The 16,071-nt window shown below is 46.9% G+C and overlaps 1 protein-coding gene across 3 annotated transcripts in view; it reads right to left on the reverse strand.

The window, feature by feature from the left end:
* CES1 (carboxylesterase 1) overlaps positions 1-7,834 on the reverse strand; it is a 31,386-nt gene extending 23,552 nt beyond the window's left edge. For 2 of the 3 annotated variants that reach the window (XM_042920264.1, XM_042920262.1), the window contains exons 1-3: positions 7,701-7,834; positions 4,405-4,612; positions 609-753 (exon numbers count right to left, since the gene is read on the reverse strand). In XM_042920264.1, the coding sequence (XP_042776198.1) occupies positions 609-753; positions 4,405-4,612; positions 7,701-7,755 (408 nt within the window). In that variant the 5' untranslated portion in view covers positions 7,756-7,834. The remainder of the gene's footprint in view (positions 1-608; positions 754-4,404; positions 4,613-7,700) is intronic. The other variant, XM_042920263.1, reaches the window with a different exon arrangement.
* Between the last annotated feature and the right edge of the window lie 8,237 nt (positions 7,835-16,071).

A 16,071-nucleotide genomic window follows, 5' to 3' on the forward strand; every position in this document is an offset into this window, starting at 1 on the left:
GGTCATAGGTCGGTGCCAAAGACAATCAAGGAAGGAGATTAGCTACAATAAAATCCCAGAAATTTGGCCAGAGGCAAAAGAAAGAGCTTCATGGGTTGCCCCAGGCTCTTCCCCTAACATCTCTCAGGGGACCCTGGAAGTTGACAGAGGAGCATGTTAAGTGCTGAGGAAAGGCCACCCAGGCTCACTTTCTCAGTCTGCGCCAGGGAGCACTGGTTTGAGACTCAGAAGGCCTATGCTCTCATCCTGCCAATCCCACAGCGTGATCTCCCCTCCCCCATTCTGGACCTCAGTTTCTCTACTTGTAAAGGAAGGATTGGGCTGGTGGCTTAACTCTAAGAGTAATCATTCTTGTCCTTCTATCAGCAAGAAACAATTTGGCAAAAATCACAATGTGCATGACAGAGGCACAGCAAACTCCCCCAAAGGCCCCGTGTCTGTCACTAGGGGAGACTGAGGTGTGGCGAGCTTGTGTTTCTTGGGGTCATGAGGTCTGACCGTGGGAGGTAAGGGAAGCAGGGGGTCCCTGAAACTGCCCCCACCCAAGCTGCCTTCTCGCCCTTCTGGTCTACACCAGAAGACCCGCAGTGCTGGAAGCTTCTGCTTACCGGCAGCCTGTTCTTCTTCCTCAAGTCAGCAGGAGTGTAAATATTTAGGTACAGGCAGTCTTCGGAAAACTTGAGAGGAATGTTTTCCTTCCTGTTGGTAAAGAGGTCGGACACCACCTGCCCTCCCACTGCATCCTGGGAACACCTAGGGAGAGGACAAGAAAGAGGAGCTTGTGAGGTTCACCCGGAGCTGAGCAAATGCCTTCTGCGCTCAGGCCAGGCCTTGGGCTGGTGGGTTTAGGCTGGTAAGTAAAGCTGTTCTTACTAGGCTGGAGACATTGGAATGGTTCGGAGACTCTCTCAGGAGAGGCGGTGAGGGAGAGTCTGGGTAGGGGGCCTGAGGCTCACTAAGGTCTCCCAGGACCATGCACGGTGAGAAGCACCTCTGCCCTTCCTGGAGGCTTTGAGGTGCCCTGGGTCAAGGAGAGGAGGCTGCCAGTATGCTGACTGCCTGGGAGAGGACTGTTTCAATGCCAGAGGAAACAGTCCCAGAAGCATCCCAGCTCTCCGTGTTCCAGGTAAGCGTGTCCTCTACCAGGTGAGCATGTTCTAGTTCATGGTAGACTTCCATAATCCCTGCAAAGTCACTCACATGGCAGGCATTTAAGGACCACAACAGCTCAGGGGTGAAATGTGTGTGGGGCCATATCAGGAGAACTGTATTCCGGTCCTGCCTCCCTCACTAATTTTCTGGGAGACCCAGGGTGAATCCCTTGCCTGCTTTGGCTTGACTCTGCCAGGTCTCTGTGAGGGAAGGGATTTCTATAAGGGCCTTGCAGGGGCGCCTGGGGGGTTCAGTCGGTTAAGCTTGTCTGACTCTTGGTTTCAGATCAGGTCATGATCTCGCTCTTCGTGAGTTGGAGCCCCGCGTTAAGGCTCTGCACTGACAGCACGGAGCCTGCTTGGGACTCCCTCTCTCCCTCTCTCTCTGCCCCTCCCCTGCTTGTGCTGTCTCTCTCTCAAAATACATAAAATAAACATTAAAAAAAAAGAAAAAAAAAGGTCTTGCAGCCCTGACATGCTAAGAATCTATCCAACCCAGACAAGCACTATTGGTTTCCCTAATAACAGATCTTAAAGCTCCAACATAGATTAAAACTGGTAATATTCATGGCCCTCCCAGCATGCCAGGTGCTGTTTTAAGCACTCCTTATGTACTAAACCCTTTAATCCTCCCATGACAAGCCCATAACATAGACTCTATTACTATCCCCATTTTACAGTTGAGAAAACTGAAGCACAGAGAGGTTAGAGAACTACCCAAGGTCACGCAGCCGGAAAGATCTATACTATGTAGTGCATTATATTTCTAAGGACATAATAAGCAACGCTTCTGGATCTCAAGGTACCAGAAGGCAGGTATCACTGCCCCCCGTATGTAAATTAGGTACGTGAGGCACTCGGATGACATAGCTATCAAGTGGCAGAATCAGGGCCCCCAACGGTGACTTCTTAATTTCCACCGTAAGGGAACTTTCTCCTGATCACCAGAACAAGGAGCTTAATAGTCATAAAAGAAGAAAATCAAACGTCAAAAGAGAGAAAAGAGTTCAACGTCACTAGTGTTCAAATTAATGGGGAATAAATAGCAAAATTATATATAACTATAATGATAATAATAATTATTATTATTTTGCCTATCCAACAGCCCAAAGGTATTTTTTAATAACCCCACGCATTGCAAAAGTTCTGGTGAATGGAGGTGTTCATATATTAATAGGAGGAGTGTGGTTGGAACATTTCTGGAAAGGAATTTAACAGGAGGTGCATACTCTTTTACTCAGAAATGTCATTTCTTCGAACTTATCCAAAAATATTCATTGGTGTGCATAAAGATTTAGCTGCGGGATATTCATCAGAGTGTTATTTATACTATCAAAAACAACTTAATGACCCCAAATAAGAGATTGGGTAAATAAAGTATGATTCAATACTCAATGTAATGTAGCTATTTCTATGTTAGGCTATGATATTTAATGACATAGAACAATGTTCATGATATATTTATAAATGAGCAAAGCAGGCATCTAAACTACCTTTATCGTGTGAGGTGATATTGTTTTTTATCATAAGAAATATCTATCTGGCCTCCATCCTATTTCTGGAACAGACTCCCTAAAACCTCTGGCATCTCCTCTGTGAAGAAAACAGCAAAGATATTTTTGTTGTGTTAATAAGGTGACTTTTGATCACACTTCAGATGGGAGCTGGTTGTCAGGTAAATGAAACACTTATTAAAGGCCTGGAACTTTCAGTCCTGCCCCCTGGCCTCTGGGGAGGCAGGAGGGGCTGGAGGTGGAATCCTGGCCAGTGGCCACTGGTTTCATCAATCATGCCTACGTAACAAAGCCTTCCCCAAAATACCCACAGGACAGGGTTCAGAGAGTTCCCAAGTTGTTGAATCAGAATGTTTTAAGGCCACCGTGCCAGAACCCAAACTCTAGAAGGACACAGAATCTCCTTTGTTTGGACCTCACCCCACGGATCTCTTCGTTTAACTGTTGATACATACTCTTTAAAAACCTTGTAATAAACTGGTAATCTAGTGAATAAACCAGTTTCCCGAGATCTGTGACCACTCTAGCAAATTAATAGAACCCAAGAAGGGGGTCATGGGAACCTGTGATTTAGAGCCAAGGTCACAAGCACAGTTGACAGCTTGGACTACTTGTGATTGGCATCAGAAGCAGACAGCAGTCTTGTGGGGCTGAGTCTTTAACCTGTGGGATCTGACACTATCTCCGGGCAGAACAGTGTAAGAATGATTTGAATTGTAGGACACACAGCTGGTGTCAGAGAATTGTTTCTTGATGTGGGGGAAAAGAAACCCACGCATTGGAATTCAGTGCAGAATCTTATGGATTCTATTTTTAATGGAGAAAATATGCAATAGATAAAAGACCAGAAAAGCAGAATCTAGAATGTGAACAGCAGTTCTCTCTATGGCGGAATTGTGTATGATTTTCATTGTCTTAACTTTACTTACCTGTGCTTCCTCCTTTTTCTGTACTGAGTATGTTATTACCTTTGCAATCAGGAAATAAACATGCATACATTTTAAAAATACTTTAATGCTTATTTATCTTTGAGAGAGAGAGAGAGAGAGCAGGGAAGGGGCAGAGAGACATGGAGATACAGAATCCAAAGCAGGCTCCAGGCTCTGAGCTGTTAGCACAGAGCCCGACGCGGGACTTGAATTCATGAACCTCGAGATCATGACCTGAGTCAAAGTCAGATGCTTAACCGACTGATCACCTTTGGTCAGGGTGATTGGGACACACCAACCACTGCTCTGCTCATGACTAGGTACTTAGACACACCTGAGAGTTGAGAACTTTCCCAGTCAACTCCCCTCAGGACTCCCCACCCACAAACCTCCTTCACCCACCCTGCTCCCCCATTTTAGCAAAGTTTGAGACAAGAGAATAAACAGAATCATTACAGCTGATCTCCCTCACTGACTCAACTTCTAATTCTTTCACAAGACATTTATCATATTCTAACATAGTACATAATTTATTAATTTGCATATTTTTTGTTTGTTATCTAACTCTCCCTGCTCGAATGCAAGCGCCACGAACATAGGGATAATTTTCATGCATGGATCCTAGGAACCCAGAACATGCTCAATAAACGTTTGTTGAATAAAGGGCTCTAGAATGCTGTGAGTTCTGCAAGGTTTTTAAGGATCTACAACAGCTCAGAGATTTCAGAACAAAGCCACTCAGGGTGTCGCCTTGGCTACTTCCTGTATCACTTTGAGGCAAACATTCCCATTGAAAAGATGCCAGCTTACATAGGAGGGTCGGAGGTGGTATTCTTCACGAAGTTCCATGGCTCTGCAGGCTGTGGTGGAGCAAACCTCAGGGATCCAAGAGGAGGCCTGGCAAAAGGGATTCCCAGGAAGACGGCCACAGGCTGTGCAAATCCTTCTACGCTGACGTGCTTGCCCAGGACTTTGCCTTGAGAGGTGTCCACCACAGGAGGTGAGGACGGGTGCCCTGCTGGACATCCAGAGGAAAGAGAGGAAAAGTTTGACCTGGACTGCAGGTGGGTTTTCCGCTTTCAGCATGTGACCTTGAATGAGTCACTGAAACCCTCTGGGCCTCAGTTTCTTCTTTGTAAACAGCCCCTTACTCGGGGCTATCTGGATTGGTATTGGTATTGGAGGTATAATACCATCGAGTAAAAAGGAAATGCAAGAAAAAGAGCTGCTGAGAGGATCAAGCCTTTTGATTCCACCCTTAGAAGACTCTAGAAACAGGTATCCATTAGGACCCAGGTGCTGAGCTGCATGCTGGCCGAGAGGATGAACAAGAGGCACTCCCTCCTCTCAGTGTCTCTGAACCTTGTAGGGAGAATGAGTCATAAACACACCTGACTCCACTCAGAGGGAAGCAAGGGGGTTGGTGTCCTGAGAGAGGTCCCAGTGAGGCCCTACAGGAGTCAGAAGAGGCAGGGGGACCTTCTGATTGGTGGCATCATGGGGACAGTGAACTTGGAGCTGAGACTGGCAGTGGGAGAGGGGGACCCAACAAGCAGCAGAGGGGAGAGTGGGGATAAAGGTATAAAGCAGAGAAGAGAACGTGCCTAGGCGAGGCTCTGAGAGCAAAATGCAAGGCCAGCCTGAGGAAGAGCGAAGGCAGTCGCTGGGGAGCCGGTGGCAGCCTGTAACGAGTCAGGTTCAGTCCTGGGAGGGCCTCAGCGCCAGCCTAACAGTTGGGCCTTCATTTAGTGGGTAAATGAGAGGCAGTGAACAGTCTAGGAATATGCCAGAGTGACCCAATCAGCTTGAAGGGGGTTCTTCTGGAGGCTCTGCACAGGGTCGTCCAGAGGGGAGACTGGGGGTCCGATTCCTACCTGTTCCACCCTTGTTGGGCAGGCAGTTCTTCCCCACCCAGCTGCACCCGTCTCCCTGAAGCTTCCACCCCAGTCCTGGTTTCTTTCTGGATTTGCATGTGCAAGTGGCCGCTCAGACTCTTGATCACGGCCCATCCCCCAAGCAGCCTGTGTGTGTAAATTTCTCATCTGAAACCATTTCTAGCCTGGCATCCTTCCAATTGCTCCCTTTTAGGCATAGACCAAAGGCCAACTTCTCCCTCAAAATGTGAGGGCAGAACAGAAAAGGAGAATCCAGGTTTGGTCTTATAGGAGAATATCCAGTGATAATCCTCAAGACAGATGAAGTGGACAGAAGCCCAATCGGCGAGGGTGAAAAAGGGGGTGGATGGAGGGAGAGGCATAAGGGTTATGGTAACAGGAGCAGTGCGCACTCGATGTACGACGTAAGTATAGATGTAATGTTTGTATGCTGAGCGCTCACTATGTGCCACGTGTGCATTCCGGTCCATTTCCCATTTATCTTTACAATATGCCCATTTTACAGATGAGGAAGCTGAGGAAATGGAGGCAGCCAGTATGGACTTTCTGAGGATGGAAATGGGATGGCCTTGCCAGAGGGTAACCGGCAGGAAGGGATAGATCCATTCCTAATTGGGTTCTTACTCTGCCCTTATATGCAGTTCCAGTTTTCTCACCGTGTCCCCATCAGAATGAAGATAAAATGCAGATGAGGTCTGGACCCTCACAGTTCTGATGGTCACAGCCCTGGCTCTCAATTCATGAACCACAGACAGATTCCAGAGCGTGATTTTCCCGTTGACCTTGAGCAAATACGTTTCCCTCCCTTGAGTCTGTTTCTCTGCCTGTAAACGGGTGCAGATGCATTCGGGGTCCCGTGCAACACTCTTGTGTTATCTCGCGTTTTATTTTGTGTATGCTGATGCTTGACATCTGGGGCCTTGCTGACCCCGGAGGCACTGCCCCTCTCAGAGGGAGCCAATTCTAGAGACAGGAGCCAACTTCCCTTTGGGCAAGCAGAACCCGTACCCCTACCACCTTCTTATGGGGCTCTCCCAGGCCAAGCCATTACCATCCTGCCCTAATCACTCCAGGGCCAGGTACCCAACAACAGCCAGCCGCTCTTGTGCCTGAGAACTCCCTGAAATTGGTTCGTTTCCCAATCCTAAACTTGCTTATCCTGTCTTACCTCTTCCTTCCCCTGGCAACTACGGTAATTCCCCGAAATTCCTTCCTCCTCCCTCTTCCTCCCACCCACCCTGAGCATCACCTTGCCCTGCGACATGGTGGTGGCATGCCTCCCCCTCCTGGGAACTGTGAGTAGCCAGCTATTGCGGCTGGCTCCTGATCTGTTGGCCTTAACATACCTCAAGTTTTCTACAACCGCACTACATTTGAAAACCAGTTCTTTATTTAGGAATCCTTTATTTGCACTCTCCATAGCAGGCACTTTTTAGAAACAACCTGTTTTACCTTTCACAACAGCCTAATGAGGTAGGTACTGTCATTCCCATTTTAGAGAGGGGGAAACCGAGGCACAGAAAACTAAAGCAGGGCGTCTAAGGACACCCAGCTAGTAATTCAAACCCATGCACTCTGGATATACAGTCCATCCAGGCTCTCTGTGTGCCAGCCAAAGGTAGAGCATTCCTATGAAATCTTTCCGAAGTCGAAATGGCATGAAGTGAAGAGCAACCCCCCGCCCCGCCCCCCGCCCACCTCTTTTTCTGCAAGTTGCATCAGGCCTCTTTCTTTTTTGAAAAGACCTACGTGAGTACAGTAACGGAACAGTGAAGAGCCTCTTCGGATTTCTCTGGGTTACGATAACAGGTACCAATATAGGTCTTTCCTAAAAGCAAAGTGGCTTAATGCAACTTGCAGAAAGCCACGGGTACTCTTACTACTCTTCCAAGCCACCCTCTATGATTCAGCCATACTCAGACAAATAATCAAGCGGAAAATAAACGGAGTCTCTGAAACCCTCATCCATGAGGCATGAGGTTAGCTGGGTGCCCTCCTGTGCACACAGCTGCAGTCTCAGGGTGCTCATGCTCCCCTGCATCTCGGGTTGGCGGGGACCCGCTGGGTCCCAAGCGCGCCAAGTCTGGAGGGCATGCGCTGCTGCGGAACCAGTCCTGTCACACACACCCTTGCCCTCATGCATCTCCCCCACCTCGTGCCTGGACAAGAATTTCCAAACGCCCCTCGATATTTTGTTTCAGAAGCACTCACCCCAAGTCATGGAAGTGGTGAGGGAGGTCAAGACCAGACCTAAGAGCCACATCATGGAAGGACTGCAGCTGCAGAGCCTCAAGGTGTCCACGACGTTTATAGAGGCTGTGCGGGTACCACCCCCTGGTCCCACTCCCGCCCCCACCGCTCTGTGGCTCCACAAGTGGCAGGGCCTCTAAGCCACACCCGCTCAGTTTACCCTCTTCGTCCAAACTGCCAGGACTGCCTCTCCGATTACAGATAGCCACGGACTCGTCCAGCAGCCTGTTATATAAGGGTTTCTGCCTTGCAGGACTCTAACCTCAGTGTACTCTGGGTTTCACAAGCAGGCATGAACAGTTGGATGCCTGTAGAGAAGGAGAGAGAGGCTTTAGTCCAAAGTCCTCAGAACAAACTTGAAAACTTCTAGAGCAACTGCCAGCCTCACAGCCGCTCAGCTAAGGAACTCACGACAAATCTCTTAGCTGCCTGGGCTTCTTTTCTATGGAGTTCTATGCTGTCAAGTTTGGAAGCACCTTAAATTCATCCGGTTTCCCTTCTGATGTCTAAATTGACTTTACAATATTCTCTCCAAGTGACTCAGCTTCCTATCACATACCTCCAGGGTCAGGGAACTCACTACATCTCCAGGTGGGGATCTTTGGGCAGACTGCTCTTACCACAAGTGAACTCTTTTTCTCCCTACTCCCTGGCTCTAATCATGCATTCACCCTTCCTTCCATTCAGTCATTATTCCATCTATTCATTTATTCTCCATTTACCAAAAGCCTGGTGCTATGCCAGGTGATATGGATACAGAGATGAATTCAAGGGATGTTCCTTCTCAAGGACCTCACCATGGAGTAGATACGACACCGTGGTGTCGGGGAGAGTGGATTACTGCACATTGTGGAAGCACTACAACAGGGGGATACAAAGTGCCCTGAATATACCTGGGAAGGTGTCATGTATCTGCTGGGGACACAAGTTAGACGCTCAATGACTCTTTCACAGGATTATTAAATGTTCAACAAAAGGGAATTCGTTAAATACAGTCTGATACAGCTGGCTAAGGAAATATTATGCATGCATTCACTCAAACTAGTGAGGCACACAAGGACAGACAGTCATGATCTATTGCAAAAGGGGCAAAATCAGGTTATGAAATAGCTGCGGCTGCTTTAGGATATAACTGAGTAGTTCCTCAGAAATCGAACGTAGAATTACCATACCCCCAGCGATTCCACTCCTAGGTATACCCAAGATCATTGAAAACATATCCATACAAAATGAGACACAAAGAAAAGCATTATTTGTAATACCCCAAAGCGGGAACAACCCGAGTGACCATTCAACTGATGAATGGATAAACCAAGTCTGATCTCTCCATACAATGGAATATTATTCAGCCATGAAAAGAAAGGAACCACAGATTCTTGTTGCAACAAGAACTGGACAGCAGTAGGCCACATATTATAGAAGTCTATTTATAGGAAAATTCCAGAATAGGTAAATCCATCGAGACAAAAAGTAGAGTAGAGGGTGCTAGGGGCAGAGGAGGGAGGGCATAAGGAATGACTCAGAATGGGTAGGAGGCTTTTTTGTGGAGTGACGAAATGTTCTGGGTTTAGATGGGGGGGGGGTGTGAATATACTAAAAGAACACTGAGCTGCACACTTTGGAAAAGGTGAATTGTATGGTCTATGAATTCTATTTCCATACTAATATCCCATTTTAGTAAAAACAGATCTTTGCGTGGGAAAAGTTCTGGAAGGTTATACATCTAATTTGTATTACCACAGCCATTTTCCTGGCTGCAGTATCGTGTTTTTACTTCATATTTTCCACTTCTATTCTTTCAGGACTTCATTCGACAGAGATTTATTGAGAGCTCTCTGTGTGGCAAACGAGGCGCTGAGCGTTTTGTATTCTGTACCTCACTCAGTTCTCAAAATTAACCCCGTGAATTGATTCTATGATATCCCGGGGCTCAGCAGGGCAAGGAACATCAAGTACAGGAAGAGCTGAGGGTTGAACAAAAGCTGCATAATGTTACAGCCCATATTCATTTTTTTTAAATTTTTTTAAAACATTTATTTATTCTTGAGACAGAGAGAGACAGAGCACGAGTGGGGGAGGGCAGAGAGAGAGGGAGACACAGAATCTGAAGCAGGCTCCAGGCTCTGAGCTGTCAGCACAGAACCCTATGCGGGGCTCGACCCCATGGACCATGAGATCATGACCTGAGCTGAAGTCGGATGCCCAGTGGACTGAGCCACCCAGGCACCCCTGTTACAGCCCCTATTCTTAACCATTCTGCTGTGGTGTCAAAACCTTGTTGACAGACTGACTGTGTTGGTGCCCTAAGCACATGCTTGACTCGCCTGTGGGTAAGCTCCGGTAGCTTCTCTCTCCTGGAACCGTCTCTACCTCCACCCTTCAAAGCACCCATGACTCCCTGCTGACACCTCCTGGGCCCTTAGGCTGCCTGGAGGGATGGCAGGTTGAAACCGGTGGAAACAGGCTCTTGGGACAGGTAGCCCGGCAGCGGAGGCATTTGCTGCTGGTTCTGACTTGCTGTTGAGAAGTCGCTGTCCAGCCAGAAATCGCATGCCCCGATCCCCCTGCATTGAACTGGAGACATGAGATGTCAATGCACAGGAAACAGATGTGGAGGACAGCTGTCTTCCGGCTGGTGCCTTGAACAGGCAGCCGTGCCTTCTCCAGGCTGACACTATTTTCCTGGTGTCATTTGGCAAGGCTGCCCTTGTCCAGGCCAGACCAGTATTGACATCTGAGAAAATTGGGCAACCAGCAGCCATAAAGCACATGACACTCAGGAAAGCTCATGGGTTCTTGGCCAAGGCCACAGGTTATAGCTGAAATGAAGTTTCGGGAGACTCAAATTCAAAAAAGGATATTAATTTTCACTCATTCTAGTCACCGTGGCAGGACAGTGTGGGGATAGGGGTGAGAACATTGTGACAGCAATAGAGTCAGTCCCCAGAGGTGATTGCTTCTCTGAAGACTGACCTGGGCTGGGGTTCCTCCCTTTCATCCAGGAAAGAAACCTGAGTCCTAAAGACCACCCTAAGAAAGAGGACCCCATCTCTATCCACATGGGACAATCTGGGTTGTCTTCCTAAGCAGACAATAAGCCTCTTTCTAATCAGCAGAACACACGCACACACACACACACACACACACACACCAGTTAAGGCATAGTCATTATGCCTTTTGACCTGGCCAGCTGGTCTTTGCAGCCTGGAACACAGCCCTGGTTTTTAGCATAAAAAAATTCTAGGATGCTGTCTTAGCAAAATACAAAAGGTGGGGATGAATTATTCTCCCAGTCCCACTTAATCACATGCCTGCTTGTGACACTGGCCAATTCTACAAACAGAGGAAGCCATTCCCAGACCTTGCCATGTCTGGCTGCAGTCCGGAAGCCCATTTCTGGCTCGCGATGATTCTGCACAAGTGAGGCTGGAGTTCACAAAGGCTCATGCCAGAACTCAATTTTGCTTAATGTTTACGCTCTCCTCGCACCACATTAGCTCTGTAAATAATACAGTTCTTCTTGTTTCATTGGCATTTGACTGGGATTATTGCTTTTCCTGTGGGAAACTCCCTAAGGTTTCTCTTGTGGAGCGAGATGGTCTAAAGAGTAAAGTCCTAGAAACTGGCCTTAACTCTCAAGCATTTAGGCAGGTCTTAGGAGGGAAGACAACTCTGAGGCCTCCAAATTATCCCCCCCTCAGTCTCTCCGTCAAATTACTCAACAGACATATGGAGAGCACCTACTAGGACAAACACCAGAAGAAATATGAGCCAGAAATATGTCCTAGGATAGACTGAGGCAGAGCACCTGTGGGAAGCTTTGGCCTGGGGGTGTGCTCTGGAAGGGAGTGCTTCACTCACCATGGACATAAATGGCCATCCCACAAGGCACAAGCAACTGACATTCATGCTGTCTCCATCAGGCAATCTCATGGGACTGCCTAGCTTGACAATCGTGAGTAAGAATATACTGAGAGCAGGGTAAACTATGGTAGCAGATCGTCCTAGAATTTCAGTGGCTTAGTTCATGTATATGTGAAGAAATGTGGTGCTGTTTAGGTCAACAAGGTGGCTGCCCTCCAGTGATCTAAGCAGGGGGGTCGGCAAAGTTTCTCTGTAAAGGGCCAGATAGTAAATACTTTTGTCGTTGAGGGTCATATGGTCTCTGTGGCAACTGTCCAATCTGCCATTGCAGCCAAAGCAGCCATAGATAACACCTAGGCAAATGGGCATGGTTGGGTTTTAATAAAACTTTATTGAAAAACAGGTGGCCAGCTAGATTTGGCCCACGGGCAGCTTGCTAACTCCTGACCTAGAACATGGCAGCTTTACTACCTTTAATTCATAGTTTCTAATGTTGTTACGGGTGCCAATGCTAGGCAGCTGGAATGAGGGCAAGCACAGAGGAGTGAACAGGGTGGGTGGGCCAGGCCTGAATGTGGCATACCTCAATGTCACTCACAGTGACACTGGAATTTCCACTGGAAATATTCCCACTGGAATTTCCACTGGAAATAATTTAGCCATACAGCCAAACTAATTGCAAGGAAGTCTAGGAAATATGGTCTGGTTGTGTGCCAAAGAAGGTCAGACAGATTTTAATGGTAGTTCCTGCCAGATACTAATATCCATTAAATCACAGATTTGATATTAGAGCTTTTTTCTAATATATAGCAAAATAAATACATAACCATTATATAATGCTTTGGGGATGCCTGGGTGGCTCAGTCAGTTAAGCGTCCAACTTCAGTTCAGGTCATGATCTCACGGTTTGTGAGTTCGAGCCCCACGTTGGTCTCTGTGCTGACAGCTCACAGCCTGGAACCTGCTTCAGATTCTGTGTCTCCCTCTCTCTCTCTGCCCAACCCCCACTTGCACTCTGTCTCTCTGTCTCTCAAAAATGAATAAACATTAAAAGAATTTTTATAATGCTTTGAAGTTTGTGCACCATCTGAAGTAATCTTGCATAACTCTAGGAATAAGTGTACTATACTTTGGTAAACAAGGAGCTTGTGTATTTCTTTTATTTAAATTCTAAATAAAAGATTGTAAACTTAGTCCTTGCTTGCTAGGGCTATGCTATAAAGGTTTCCTTCAGCCTTCTAAGAGTAAAAAAAGAAAAAGGGTGAATCAGAAAGACATAAAAATTGAGGCCCCAGAAAGTTAAGATTGAATTAAATTCTTCTGGAAAGGGTCCAGCAAACTCAAATTATTATAGATTGTATTAATAGACATCTGGGTGATACAGTGACCTTGAGTGAGAGAAGGGTTTTGTGTGTTTTCTTACTCTGAGCTCTGTTAGAGTTTATATATATTAATGCCCAAACCATCCACGATTTTCTGATTGTAGAGGGCATTAAGAGGTGAACAGGATTTGTTGTATCAGAGAAGAGAGCACGTGGTCACTGGTGCAAGGTAGACTTGGGGGCCTCTTGAGGAGAACATTTGGGCCAGAAGGGTGAATGGAGGTCACAAGGCTTGAATGGCAAGCTAAGGAGAACTGGATTTCACCTTGAACAACAGGAAGCCAACAAAAGTCTTTAATTCTGGGAGTGACAAGGAAAAAAAGGTGTTTCTGAAAGTAGAATCTGGCAGAAGCAGGCAAACCACTGGAGAGGTCAAGAGGGTTCCTCCTAAATATTCACTGGAGGGGCTGGAGGTGAGTTCTGCTCTCCAGAGAAGGCTAAGTTCTCTGCATGCATGAGAGAAGGGTGGGAGGAGAGTTCTGCTCTCCAGAGAAGGCTAAGTTCTCTGCATGCATGAGAGAAGGGTGGGAGGAGAGTTCTGCTCTCCAGAGAAGGCTAAGTTCTCTGCATGCATGAGAGAAGGGTGGGAGGAGAGTTCTGCTCTCCAGAGCAGGCTAAGTTCTCTGCATGCATGAGAGAAGGGTGGGAGGAGAGTTCTGCTCTCCAGAGAAGGCTAAGTTCTCTGCATGCATGAGAGAAGGGTGGGAGGAGAGTTCTGCTCTCCAGAGAAGGCTAAGTTCTCTGCATGCATGAGAGAAGGGTGGGAGGAGAGTTCTGCTCTCCAGAGCAGGCTAAGTTCTCTGCATGCATGAGAGAAGGGTGGGAGGAGAGTTCTGCTCTCCAGAGCAGGCTAAGTTCTCTGCATGCATGAGAGAAGGGTGGGAGGAGAGTTCTGCTCTCCAGAGAAGGCTAAGTTCTCTGCATGCATGAGAGAAGGGTGGGAGGAGAGTTCTGCTCTCCAGAGCAGGCTAAGTTCTCTGCATGCATGAGAGAAGGGTGGGAGGAGAGTTCTGCTCTCCAGAGAAGGCTAAGTTCTCTGCATGCGTGAGAAAGCTTGGCCTTTGGGCTCCCACAGGCCTCAGCAAGAATAGTGACATAAGCTTCTTCAAAATGCTGGACTGCACAATGGTTTGCCTGAATCTCAGGATCTACCAAGGCTGGCCTTCAGCACTCACTTTAGAAGGTCCAGGGGGCCATGAAATCTTTAGGATGCCCAATGGGCTGGTTGGCAGCTAGGGGTGGGGAGATGTAACCCCATCCCCAAATCATTGTCTGCTCTGTGCCTACTTGTTTTTGTATGGAAGCAGGTCAGGAGCACATCAGGTGTGAACATAAGGTTGTGGTGGAGGGAAGGATGAGTGAGTCAACCCCCTTCATCTTATCACCTACATTCCAAGGGCCTTTGAAGCTATACACCTATAAGATGTCATTTCCACATACCAATAAACACGAACATCAAGACATGGAAATTGGCACCTGGGTGGCTCAGTCGGTTGAGTGTCCAACTCTCGGTTTCAGCTCAGGTCATGATCCCGCAGTTTCATGAGTTCAAGCCCCCTGTCGGGCTCTGCACTGGCAGCATGGAGCCTGCTTGGGATTCTCTCTATCCTTCTCTCTCTGCTCCTCCCCCACTTGCACTGTCTCTGTCTTGCTCCAAATAAATAAATAAATAAACTTAAAAAAAGACATGCAAATTAAAAGCAGACACTCAAATTGCCACTATCAAACTGGCAAGGATTTCTACCACTACTATGTTAGTGCTTGTGCCAAATATTGACAAAAGTGTGGAAAAACAGGAACCATTGTTATGAGTGATAAACTAGTACAAGCTTTATTCGGGGCAATTTGGAAAAATCTATCCAAACACTTCAAAGGGGCATCTCCACATTCTTGTTATTCACTAACAAGGAATAAGTATGAATGAGCCCAAAGGAGAATGCATCAAATTGTTCACCTCTGTAATACTAACAGTAGTAAAACCTGTGAAATAACTTGAATGACCAATTATAGTGAGTGTTTAAATAATTTATCAAGTATTCCTATTATGGGATGCCGTGTGGCTGTCAAAAATGTAGAAACATACCTATTTTTAATTGTTTAATAAAAAAGCATCTTGCCAGGGTGCCTGGGTGGCTCAGTCTGTTAAGCATCCGACTTCAGCTCAGGTCACGATCTCATGGTTCTAGGTTCAAGTCCCATGTCAGGATCTGTGCTGATGGCTCAGAGCCTGGAGCCTGCTTCAGATTCTGTGTCTCCTCTCTCTCTGCCCCTTTCCCACTCATGTTCTGTCTGTCTCTCTGTCTCTCAAAAATAAATAAAAACATTTAAAAAAATTTTAAAAAAGCATTTTTCCCCTTCCTACTAAAGAAGGATCAGTGGCTGCATTTATTTCCACTCCCTCCCCATATTCTTCTAAAAGGTCAAAAAATAACGTCCACAAGCATGTGTACAAACAGAATGGAAGAGGAGAGACAATGACATCAGTCAACATTTTAGAAGTAGGAAGGTAGACAGAGGAGTGACGACTGCTTTTAGAGAAGAGAAAGGGAAACCCGATGCATGAGGAGGAACCCTCCCCCCAGCTGGACAAACACATTTAAAATGTAGCAGTAGATAAACCCTCTGGATTTAGAGCTACTGTGTATCTGTGAGAGCGGGAATGCAGATACACCCCCCCCCCCCCCATGCACATGGAGGTGCGGCTGTTCCCTCTGAGATCCACCTCCAGACCAAAGTTCCTACTGTGCTCTGCCTCTGCCAGTTCCGGAATGGGTTGAATCTGGGGAATCCAATCACTTGCTTACAAGACAGCATCAAAAGAGCCTTGGCAACATCAACATAGTGTGGTTTCCATCCAGAGATCTGAGTGTCAAAAGACATTCCCTGAGGTTTCAAGGTAATGGCTGCAGTAAAAACGACCCTTGATGAAGTCAATGCCTGGTCACCTAACTAGTGGCCATGGTGGTGGACAAAGTTGTCCTTGCCTTTATATTACTAACTGACCATCAGTGGTCCACTTTTCCCATTGAGTAACTTATTTTCAAGAATGCAATTTTATAAATCAATTGTTGCATTACAGCAAAGCT

The sequence above is a fragment of the Panthera leo genome, chromosome E2 (assembly GCF_018350215.1).
Source record: "Panthera leo isolate Ple1 chromosome E2, P.leo_Ple1_pat1.1, whole genome shotgun sequence".
NCBI classification, from domain to species: domain Eukaryota; kingdom Metazoa; phylum Chordata; class Mammalia; order Carnivora; family Felidae; genus Panthera; species Panthera leo.